The sequence below is a fragment of the Stomoxys calcitrans genome, chromosome 3, assembly GCF_963082655.1.
Source record: "Stomoxys calcitrans chromosome 3, idStoCalc2.1, whole genome shotgun sequence".
Taxonomy (NCBI): Eukaryota; Metazoa; Arthropoda; class Insecta; order Diptera; family Muscidae; genus Stomoxys; species Stomoxys calcitrans.
Genome location: NC_081554.1, coordinates 181736182 through 181748949, shown reverse-complemented (window position 1 = coordinate 181748949; position 12768 = coordinate 181736182). Strand labels below are relative to the sequence as shown.

Here is a 12768-nt window from a genome sequence, read left to right as displayed (position 1 = left end):
TAGCCCACCTTAAGGTTTCCTCTGATCAGAATTGTTTGAAAGAAACTTCAGATAAAGACCCCTTGTTTCCGAACACTCAGAACTCTTTGAAGTTTTTTTTAGAGAATACTTTGATTTCGTTAACGCCCTAAATTGAGATTTAGACATCTGGTGTAACAAAAAATTTTTTTTTAAATTTTTTTCTTTATATATTTTTTTTAAATTTAATTCCTTAATCATAAAACTTTTTCTTAGTTCATTGTTTGCATTTCGAAATTTTTACACTCGGGCCCATTCAATTGTACATAATCAAATTCGGTAACCTTAAATTGTAGGCCATGAGTACTGGTCATATTGAAACCGCCCACAGTGGACAACTGACACTCTTCCCAATCCCGGTAGGCGAATGTGCACAAATTGGTGCCATTGACTGCAAGCAAGAAAGCCTTTTCGCCACACGCAATGCCAATGCGAAAATCTCGGGAAAAATCAAAAGGGAAGCTGTTAGCACGTTCCTCTTGATCGTAACTGAAAGAAAGGGTACATTAGGTGTAAAAATAGGATGTTACAATAGATCCTACTCACAGTCCATCCTGCATGCTGTTGCATATCACTAAATTCTGATCAAATCTTATGCAAAAGTGGGCAAATAGTTTTCCCCTCTCCTCATGCTTGGTATTGATGTTCAAACGACCCATTTCACCATAACATCGTACCCTTATGACCACCATAAGACCCTGATGGGGTGCCCTGGGCACATCACTGCTAAAATAGTTGGTCTCACCCAAAGCACTATGGTGTACACGACACCATAGGGGCCATGGCTTGGGATACGTGTTGCGATGGTCGATTCTGGTAATGCGCTTAATGTCATCTTCAATTTGTATGGCCTGCACCAGGTGAATGTTGCCGCAATAGTACAGGCGTATCTTATGATCACCATTGATGGCCACATTGAAACTCTCCTCCCACAAATGTATGGTGATTTTGAGAGGCTGTTTCAAGGCATCGCTTATATCACATTCGGCCTCAATGGCATTGATCCAATCTCCACCGTAGCGTGAATTGGCTGAAATCTTTTTGTCGGCAATGTTCACCAAGAGATACATAGCAATGTCGGCATCTTGATTTTTGTTGAGTTTTTCCTTGGCCAGTGAAATGTGGAACCTGTGAAGCATAAAATAAGGGAGGAAAAAAATTTCAAGGTGGCAAGGAGGAAGATGAGTACAAAACACAAAAAACCGAAGATGGCGATGAAACCCGCCAAGAAATTTAGTTCCTCCTAATGTGGAACGCCTAGTTTAAATCAAGAGAGGGGGGAGCAGGAATCTCCATACACCATCATAACCCTTAAACCTGAACCTGGTCTTATCCGATGACTGCAATAAAATCCGCGAAAACTTCTGATGGGACTGCTACCAATATGATGAAGCATGTATCAATAAATTGAGCAAGGTTCCTATCTCGGGTATTCAACCTCTCGACTTATGGGGACTTATGGCTGATTTGTAGAATTATAGCCATCCCAAAACCAGACAAACCCAAATATTTGGATTTTAGTGGACATTGTGCGCGAATGCAGCGATCATTTTGGTGTTGACGTGGCGGAGGACAAAACCGTGTCAATATTGCTCAAGGGCATATTGTCGTGAAATTGTCCATTCACAATTCGATCTGGAGGAGGATCAGAAACGAAATATCTGGGAATGACTGTTGTTCGAAAAGAATGGGTTAACTGGTTCATATGGTTCGAATGATGGAGATAATGACTGGAAACGCCGGAATGGTTTAGTGATTGGGGTCTTAGACTTTCTCGCTGCCGTAGTTACTTCAGTAATGAAAACGCATTAAGGAAGACTGCAAAATTAGCGGCTCAACTAGGGCTGCCATGGGAGGTGCTCTACCTCACAAAATTTGATAAAAGCTCAAAATAGGGCAACACTTTTGATAGCGGCAACTGCTATTTTGAGGATCATGTCATCCTAGCAAACTTTCTTTGAACCTTAAATTCTCATGAAGATCGTAACGCGGCATCAGTTTCCCCCCCTCCATGCTTGCAAAACTATTGGAAAAGATAATGGTGACATGTCATCTGGGGGTCTACGAGGTGGGTACCCTCCCGTACCAGTTCGGCTTTCAGAAGGAAAAGAGCTCTGTAAATGCTTAGATCCATGTGCAGGACTGTGTGATCGAGTCGAGCGCCAAATTTGTCCTTGGCATATATGCTGATTTCAAAGTCGTGTTCGATTTGCCCTAATGGCGTAGTGTACTGATGAAATTAGGCGAAAAAGCTTGTCGGAAACTTACTCTCTGGCATAGTTACTTCAGTAATGAACAAGTTGAAGCGTGCTAAGTTCGGCCGGGCCGAATCTTATATACCCTCCACCATGGATCGCATTTGTCGAGTTTTTTTCCCGGCATCTCTTCTTAGGCAAAAAAAAAAAAACGGATATAAGAAAAGATTTGCTCTGCGATTAGAGCGATATTAAGATATGGTCCGGTTTGGACCACAATTAAATTATATTTATGTTGGAGACCTGTGTAAAATGTCAGCCAATTCGAATAAGAATTGCGCTCTTTGTGGGCTCAAGAAGTAAAATAGAGAGATCGATTTATATGGGAGCTGTATCGGGCTATAGACCGATTCGGACCATAATAAACACGTATGTTAATGGTCATGAGAGAATCCGTCGTACAAAATTTCAGGCAAATCGGATAAGAATTGCGCCCTCTAGAGGCTCAAGAATTCAAGACCCTAGATCGGTTTATATGACAGCTATATAAGGTTATGGACCGATTTGTACCATATTTGGCACAGTTGTTGGATATCACCACAAAATACTACGTGCCAAAATTCATTCAAATTGGATAAGAATTGCGCCCTCTAGAGGCTCAAGAAGTCAAGACCCCAGATCGGTTTATATGACAGCTATATAAGGTTATGGACCGACTTGAACCATATTTGGCACAGTTGTTGGATATAATAACGAAACACGTCGTGCAAAATTTCATTCCAATCGGATAAGAATTGCGCCCTCTAGAGGCTCAAGAAGTCAAGACCCCAGATCGGTTTATATGACAGCTATATCAGGTTATGAACCGATTTGAACCATATTTGGCACAGTTGTTGGATATCATAACAAAATACTACGTGCCAAAATTCATTCAAATTGGATAAGAATTGCGCCCTCTAGAGGCTCAAGAAATCAAGACCCAAGATCGGTTTATATGACAGCTATATAAGGTTATGGACCGATTTGAACATATTTGGCACAGTTGTTGGATATCATAAGAAAACACGTTGTGCAAAATTTCATTCCAATCGGATAAGAATTGCGCCCTCTAGAGGCTCAAGAAGTCAAGACCCAAGATCGGTTTATATGACAGCTATATCAGGTTATGAACCGATTTGAACCATACTTGGCACAGTTGTTGGATATCATAACAAAACACGTCGTGCAAAATTTCATTCCAATCGGATAAGAATTGCGTACTCTAGAGGCTCAAGAAGTAAGACCCAAGATCGGTTTATATGACAGCTATATAAGGTTATGGTCCGATTTGAACCATACTTGGCACAGTTGTTGGATATCATAACAAAATACTACGTGCCAAAATTCATTCAAATTGGATAAGAATTGCGCCCTCTAGAGGCTCAAGAAGTCAAGACCCAAGATCGGTTTATGTGGCAGCTATATCAGGTTATGAACCGATTTGAACCATACTTGGCACAATTGTTGGATATCATAACAAAACACGTAGTGCAAAATTTCATTCCAATCGGATAAGAATTGCGCACTCTTGAGGCTCAAGAAGTCAAGACCCCAGATCGGTTTATATGGCAGCTATATCATAACATGGACCGATATGGCCCATTTACAATAAAAACCGACCTACACTGATAAGAAGTATTTGTGCAAAATTTCAAGCGGCTAGCTTTACTCCTTCGGAAGTTAGCGTGCCTTCGATAGACAGACGGACGGACGGACGGACGGACATGGCTAGATCGACATAAAATTACACGACGATCAAGAATGTATATACTTTATGGGGTCTAAGACGAATATTTCGAGTACTTACAATCAGAATGACGAAATAAGTATACCCCCCATCTTATGGTGGAGGTTATAAAAAGCTTGCGTGGTTGGTGCTAGCAATACGGTTTGGAAGGATATTAAAGAGGCTGCCCTAAGGGGTCCATTTGTGCCCAATAAATATGGAATCTCATGATGGATCCGCTACTGAGGCATTTGGTTGAGTCCTTCAAGATCAATGCTTATTCGGATCAGCTGTTTATCCTGGTTGATGGAGATTCCACACTTGTGCTCGAAACTGAGGGTAAGCAGGCCATTGGCATTGTGCGCAAATGGAGCGATCGTGTTGGCGTTGACATGGCGTAGAATAAACCGTGTCAACGTTGCTTAAGGGTATAGTGTCGTAGAATCGTCTATCGTGGATTCGATTTGGCGAAATTAGCATCAGAAACGTAGTGCTCGTAAAATATCTGGGAGTCACTGTTTTTCGATGAAAATGGGTTACCTGGTTTATATGGATCGAATGAAGGAGAGAATGACTGGAAACGCCGAAATGGTTTACTGATTAGGGTCTTAGACTTTCTCGCTGCCCTAGTTACTTCAGTAATGAAAGAGCTTGCGTGGTTGTCGCCATCGGTGCGGTTTGGAAGGATATTGACCGAGACTGTCTTCATTGGTTCATCTGTTCGCCATACATATGGAAACTCATGATGGATCCACTGCTGAGGCATTTGGCTGGGTCCTGTAAGATCAATGCATATTCAGATGAGCTGATTATCCTAGACGAAGAAGATTCCACACTTGCGCTGGAAGCTTGGGTGAGCAGTGGATGGTTATTGTGTGCAAATGGAGCGATCGTGTTGGTGTTGACGTTGCGGAGGACAAAACCCCGTCAATATTGCTCAAGGGCATATTAACGCGGAATTGTACATCAACAATTCGATCTGGCGTAGCTAGCCTCAGAAACGTAGTGCTTGTGAAATATCTGAGAGGGACTGAGAATGAGTTTATTTAGATCGAGTGAAGGAGAGAATGGCTGGAGTCAACGGAATGGTTAAGTGATTGGGGTTATGGGGCACCCGTCTGTTATGGAATAGCCATGACCTTCCTGGGAAGGAGGAAGATTCTCTCTTGCCAAAAGGATGGCTATGCTGGTACGATTGCCAGTGTGTAGCACTGTATCGGCAGATGCACTACAGCGTTTGTTTGGGGTGCTGCTCGTGCCTTACATGGCTGTCCTGTACATTGTGTGAAAGGGAATTCCATGAGGGCTCGAGAATTGGCTCATTGCTCCTAAGCTGGCAGATGGGGATGTTAGACAACTCAAAGAGTTTCTTTTGGTGCGTCTTGATGATAGATGGAAAATTATTCATGAAGGGGATTTACATTGAAAACCCAGGAACTCAGATTTGTTTTCGACTGCCTGACCATAATACCGTTCTGCAGGGGGAGATCCGTGCAATCACGCAATGCGGAGGTGCTGTGGTGTAAAAAGCGAGGACAATGAGTCTGATCATCTTAAGGACATTAAACTGGTCATTAGGGTAATAACAACCACGTGGTAAGGTCACGAACAGTTTTAGAGTGTAAGAAGAAGATTAGTGTCTTCTATGAGGATGTCGCGATTCGCCTTGATTGGCTGCCAGGTCATAGTGGAATAAGGCGGAATGAAAGAGCAGACGATTTGGCAGTGAAGGCCAGAGGACTGCCGTCAAAAAACTTAGTTAACCCGAAGTCTTACGGGACGACGATGCCCGAGTTCGAAACACTATGTAACAGCGAACAACGATAATCTTACGGGGAGACCCAGATTATGAGAAGACGAGGCTATTAGTGAAAGTAAGTATGAAGGAGGTCAATATAGTTATTGGTATTATAACGGGACACATACGAAACGAGCACACTGATGTAAAATCGGTTCGACAAGTGATAGCATGTGTAGAGCATGTGAAGAGTTTGATGAGACGTTGGAGCATTTTCTATGTCATTGCCCGGCTTTCGGGGCTAACAGACACTGGCACTTGGGTGGGGACACAATAGCAGACATGAACCAACTTAGAGGCGTGGTATGTCAAACAATTAGGAATTTTGTATAGAGCACAGAATTCTTGACTTAGATATTCTTTGTCGAGGTTACTTTTTAGTATTTAGAGCGATTACAGGTGGTGGATTGATATCCGCACCCTATTTTCAATCTAACCTTACCTCATCTTATCGTGACGGGACGTTTATACAGGACCGTCCAGACTTTGGTTTCGGTTTTATGGCCGCGTTTACTGTTAAGTTCCGGTTGAAGCTGATCTGTGTTGCATTGCTATTGAGGGCTGTTTTGCCCTGCTCGTATTTTGGCATGTCGTCCTTGTGTATTTCATTTTGCGCATACTCTTTGTGCTGGCGGTAGGTCGGCTAAGGGCGAACCCAAGTTTTCGTAGGTGGCCAGTCCGGAATTGTTTGTGGTTCAACTGGAAGTATTTTCTTTTTATATTCATTCAGTCATTCCGTTTGCAACACATCGACATATCAATTTCCGACCCCACAAAGTATATATATTTCGGATCGTCGCAAAATTCTAAGACGATTTAAAGATGTCCATGTATCTGTCCGTCCGTCTGTTGTAAAAAACAAGTAAAAAGGCGTTATGTTCGGCCGGGCCGAACTTTGAATACCCACCACCTCGGGTATATATGTAAACCACCTTTCATCAAAATTCGGTGAAAATTTCATACCTTATACTCATATACCTCATACCGATCTGAACTATATACGACACGGATGTCGAAAAGCCGATTATAAGTCACTGTGTCAAATTTCAGTGAAATCGGATTATAAATGCGCCTTTTATGGGGCCAAGACTTTAAATCGAGATATCGGTCTACATGGCAGCTATATCCAAATCTGGACCGATTTGGGCCAAGTTGCATAAACATGTCGAAGACGCTAACACTAAGCACTGTCCCAAATTTCGGCGAAATCGGATAATAAATGCCTCTTTTATGGGCCCTAAACCTTAAATCCAGAGATCGGTCTATATGGCAGCTATATTCAAATCTGGACCGATCTGGGCAAAATTGAAGAAGGACGTCGAAGAGCCTACCCAAACTCACTGTCTCAAATTACAGCGACATCGGACAATAAATGCGTCTTTTATGGCCCCAAAACCTAAAACCTAGATATCGGTCTATATGGCAGCTATATCCAAATCTGGACCGATCTGTGCGATATTGCAGAAGTATGTCAAGGGGCTTAACTTAACTCACTGTTCCAAATTTCGGGGACATCGGGCAATAAATGAGCATTTTATGGGCCCAAAACCATAAATCAAGAAATCGGTCTATATGGCAGCTATATCCAAATTTGAACCGATCTGGACCAAATTGAAGAAATATGTCAAAGGGCCTAACACATCTCACTGTCCCAAATTTCAGCAAAATCGGATAATGAATGTGGCTTTTGTGGGCCTAAGACCCTAAACCGGAGGATCGGTCTATATGGCAGCTATATCCAAATCTGAACCGATCTGAACCAAATTAAAGAAACATGTCAAAGGGCCTAAGACAACTCACTGTCCCAAATTTCAGCGAAATCGGACCATAAATGTGGCTTTTATGGGCCTAAGACCCTAAATCGGAGGATCGGTCTATATGACAGCTATATCCAAATTTGGACCGATCTGAGCCAAATTGACAAAGGATGTCGAAGGGCCTAACACAACTCACTGTCCCAAATTTCAACAAAATCGGATAATAAATGTGGCTTTTATGGGCCTAAGACCCTAAATCGGCGGATCGGTCTATATGGGGGCTATATCAAGATATAGTCCGATATAGCCCATCTTCGAACTGCTTATGAACAAAAAAAGAATCTGTGCAAAATTTCAGCTCAATATCTCTTTTTTTAAAGACTGTAGCGTGATTTCAACAGACAGACGGACGGACATGGCTAGATCGTCTTAGATTTTTACGCTGATCAAGAATATATATACTTTATAGGGTCGGAAATGGATATTTCGATGTGTTGCAAACGGAATGACAAAATGAATATAACCCCATCGTTCGGTGGTGGGTATAAAAATTGAGATATTGAGCTGAAATTTGGCAACGATGTGTCTTTTTGATGCACGCTGGTTAAGTTTTTGATTTTGCTGACATTTTAACCGCTGAGTAGTTTTAGGCCTCCCGATATCTGACCCAAATTTGGTATGGATCGGACTATATTTAGATATAACTGCCATATAGACCGATCTGCCGATAAAGTTCTGAAGCCCATAAAACCTCTATTTGTTACCCAATTTTGCTGAAATTTAAAACAGTGGGTTATTTTAAGCCTCCCGACATCTGACTTATGTATGGTTCAGATCGGACAATATTTAGATATAGCTGCCATATAGACCGATCTTCCGATAAAGGGTCTGAAGGCTATAAAAGCTTTATTTTTTATCCGATTTCGCTGAAATTTGGAACAGTGCGCAGTTTCAAGCCTCTCAACATTCGACCCAAATATGGTACAGATCGGTCTATATTTAGATATAGCTGCCATATACACCGATCTTCCGATAAAGGGTCAAATGCCCATAAAAACTTTATTTTTTAACCTATTTCGCTAAAATTTGAAGCAGTTAGTTTTTCTGAGCCACCCGATATCCGACCTTAATATGGTTCAGATCGGTTTATAATTGGATATATTTGCCAATAAGACCAAAATTTTGTTCTACAAAAATTGAATAGTGACATATATACTCAATTTCCGTGCCGAATTTTGGTGCTTAAGTCATCGAATTGTGACGAAAGGATACCACCGAGGTGGTGGGTATCCAAAGTTCGGACGCGCCGAACTTAATGCCGTTTTACTTGTTTTTATACCCTCCACCATAGGGTGGGGGGCATACTAATTTCGTCATTCTGTTTGTAACTACTCGAAATATTCGTCTGAGACCCCATAAAGTATATATATTTTTGATCGTTGCGACATTTTTTGTCGATCGAGCCATGTCCGTCCGTCTGTCTGTCGAAAGCACGCTAATTTCCGAAGGAGTAAAGCTAGCCGCTTGAAATTTTACGCAAATACTTTTTATAAGTGTAGATCGGTTGGTATTGTAAGTGGGCCATATCGGTCCATGTTTTGATATAGCTGCCTTATAAACCGATCTTGGGTCTTGACTTCTTGAGCCTCTAGAGTGTGTAATTCCTATCCGATTGTAATGAAATTTTGTACGACATGTTTTGTTATGATATCCAAAAACTGTGCCAAGTATGGTTTAAATCGGTCCATAACCTGATATAGCTGCCATATAAACCGATCTTGGGTCTTGACTTCTTGAGCCTCTAGAGGGCGCAATTCCTATCCGATTGGAATGAAATTTTCTCGACGTGTTTTTTTATGATATTCAACAACTGTGTCAAGTATGGTTTAAATCGGTCCATGTTTTGATATAGCTCCCATATAAACCGATCTTGGGTCTTGACTTCTTGAGCCTCTAGAGTGCGCAATTCTTATCCGATTGGAATGAAATTTTGCTCGACGTGTTTTTTTATGATATCCAAAAACTGCGCCAAGTATGGTTCAAATCGGTCCATAACCTGATATAGCTGCCATATAAACCGATCTTGGGTCTTGGCTTCTTGAGCCTCTAGAGGGCGCAATTCTCATCCGATTTGAATTAATTTTAGCACCAAGTATTTTGTTATGATATCCAACAACTGTGCCAAGTATGGTTCAAATCGGTGCGTAATCTGATATAGCTGTCATATAAACAGATCTGGGGACTTGACTTCTTGAACTTTTAGTGGGTGCAATTCCTATCCGATTTGGCTGAAATTTTGCATGACGTATTTTATTCTTACTTTCAACAACTGTTTAAAATAAGTTTCAAATCGGTACATAACCTGATATAGCTGCCATATAAACCGATCTGGGATCTTGACTTCTTGAGCCTCTAGAGGTCGCAATTATTATCCAAATTGCCTAAAATTTTGTACGACAGATCCTCTCATGACTATCAACATAGGTGAGTATTATGGTCTGAATCGGTCTATAGCCCGATACAGCTCCCATATAAATCGATCTCTCTATTTTACTTATTGAGCCTCAAAATGGCGCAATTCTTATTCGAATTGGCAGACATTTTACACAGGTCTCCAACATACAATTTAATTGTGGTCCAAACCGGACCATATCTTGATATCGCTCTAATAGCAGAGCAAATCTTTTCTGTGTAGATCATCTAATCCGTCAGCATGTACTTACTTCTTAGCATTTTCAATAGTCTGCAATTCAATTTCAAAATATTGCCCCCGATCCAAATGATGTGACAGCGTGCCATTGAATTCTGTTGTAAAATTTTCCATTTGATAGATGGATGTGTTTATTCAGCTTCAGATACCTGAAAATAGTCAATGAAAAAGATTGTTATTGATAAATTGTAGTTAATCGATAATTTAATCGATTAATAAAATAAAACCAGTAAGGAAGGGCAAAAAAGGTCATAAGAAAATCCCTACTGACAAATTTCGACAGAATCGGTTAACAAATAAGCACTTTATTGCAATATTTCTCATAATCGGACGATCATATACATGGGAGCTATATCTAAATCTGAACCGATTTCGACTAAATTTTCTATATATTGTGGAAGTCGTCTAGGAAAGCGTTGTACAAAATTTTTGAGAAGATTAGTCAATGAATGCGCCTGCAGTGGATCTAGGAGTGAAAATCGAGCGATATATATTCATGGCAACTATATCTAAATCTGAACCGATTTCTATGAAATTCATCAGTAATATTAAAAGTCATAGGAAAATCCTTCCTGTCCAATTTCGAGAGAATCGGTTAACAAAATAGCACTTTATTGCAACATTTCTTAAAATCGGATAATAAATTTGGCTTTTATGGGCCAAAGACCCTAAATCGGAGGATCGGCAGCTATATCCAAATCTGGACCGATCTGGGCTCAATTAGCGAAGAATGTCGAGGGGCCTAACACAACTCACTGTCCCAAATTTCATCAAAATCGTATAGTAAATGTGGCTTTTATGGGCCTAAGACCCTAATTCGGAGGATCAGTCTATATGGCAGCTATATCCAAGTCTGGACCGATCTGTGCCAAATTGACGAAGAATGTTGAAGGGCCTAACACAACTCACTATTCCACATTTCAGGAAAATGGTGGCATTAATGGGCCTATAACCCTAAATCGGCGGATCGGTCTATATGGGGGCTATATCAAGATATAGTCCGATATAGCCCATCTTCGAAGTTTACCTGCTTATGGACAAAAAAAGAATCTGTGCAAAGTTTCAGCTCAATTGCTCTATTTTGAAAAACTGTAACGTGATTTCAACAGACCGACGGACGGACATGTCTAGATCGTCTTAGATTTTTGCGCTGATCAAGTATATATATACTCTATAGGGTTGGAAATGGATATTTCGATGTGTTGCAAACGGTATGACAAAATTAATATTCCCCCTATCCTTCGTATAAAAACGTCAAACGCTTTGACAACTCAATCTCATCTTCCATAAACAACAGCCTGCAAAGTGCAGCACTCCACCAAGCTAACATCATCTACACCTCCATCGAAAAAATTAGCTAGGCCCATATCTGCCGCCCGCCAAAAATCACACTCGACTCCATTAGAATTCAAACCATCCAAATACCAGCCGTCAACAACGCAACAATCACCGTAGCCACCGACAAAAGTAACGCAAAACCCAACAAAAGTCTCCAAGAGACAATGGACATAAAATGTCCATTTTCATGCCGAGTCCAAAGGACAAGCGACACCGTTGTGGTAGGGGAAATTTGGCAATGTAATCCAGCATAAGTGAGGGGACATGAAGCCAGATGTTTGGACATGCTAACCCTCGAGCCACAGTGGGCTCCATTGGCCATATCATTTAACTAAGCACTGCATTTAAATTTTGAACCTAAATTTCATTTGTTTGCGTTTTATCTCATGCGAGAAAAAATTCATTTGATTTTTTTCTAAAACCAAAGTATAAAAAACGGAAGCATTTGTTTCGATGCGTTTTTTTATTTTGTTATTGTTTATATTCACTGATTTTGTCAATTGAATCGAATGGCAAGTGTTTTTTTGTCAAATTGCCAGATAGGTTTTAGATTTGCGGAACATTTGCAGCATTTGTAGTATTTGAACTTGACATCGTAGAGTTTGGGGGATTTTTTTTGCAAAATTCCTTAAAAAACTAGTTTTTCACCAAGCACTTGTTTTGAGAATTTAAAAAAAAAATTTTATAATTTTCAGTTTTTTTTTGAGCATGTTTTTAACATAAAAAAATTCACGAAAATATAAAAAAAAATATTTTTTGTTAATACTAACGCGTTGCCCAATCACCTGCCCCAATTCAAAGATGCTACGAATGCTTTCCACCAACTAACGAATTCAAACTGAGAACATGAAACTGTTGTCTTTGCTATTTATTGTATGCTTTACTTTGAGGTAGTAAACTTTTACACTGATGGGCAATTAAGGAGCAGCAGAAGGGTAGAAGGAAATTTTATTTTGAAAATCATTGAAAATTGATTTTAAGACAACTTTGTTTTAGAAATTCGAAGATTTTTTTTAAAATAAAGCAAACCATATTTCATTGCTTGTGTATGAATACTTTACTGAACTCGATTCCACTTAGGGGCACAGCATAGTCATTCCAGGTATGTCGTCTTTTCGGTTTTATACCCAATACCGAAGGACATTCATTTCACAACACTTGGAAATGTCCATACCCGACCCTTATAA

General features: G+C 40.4%; 1 protein-coding gene across 1 annotated transcript; it reads right to left on the bottom strand.

Annotated features, from left to right (window-relative positions):
* Positions 1 to 206: 206 nt before the first annotated feature.
* Positions 207 to 12429, bottom strand: LOC106092818 (galectin-8). The gene is made up of 4 exons (XM_013259742.2): positions 12352 to 12429; positions 10257 to 10392; positions 565 to 1146; positions 207 to 507 (listed from the first exon to the last, which is right to left on the bottom strand). The coding sequence occupies exons 2-4, from the start codon at positions 10355 to 10357 to the stop codon at positions 231 to 233; spliced, it is 960 nt and encodes a 319-aa protein (XP_013115196.1). The 5' UTR covers positions 10358 to 10392; positions 12352 to 12429; the 3' UTR covers positions 207 to 230.
* Positions 12430 to 12768: the final 339 nt, after the last annotated feature.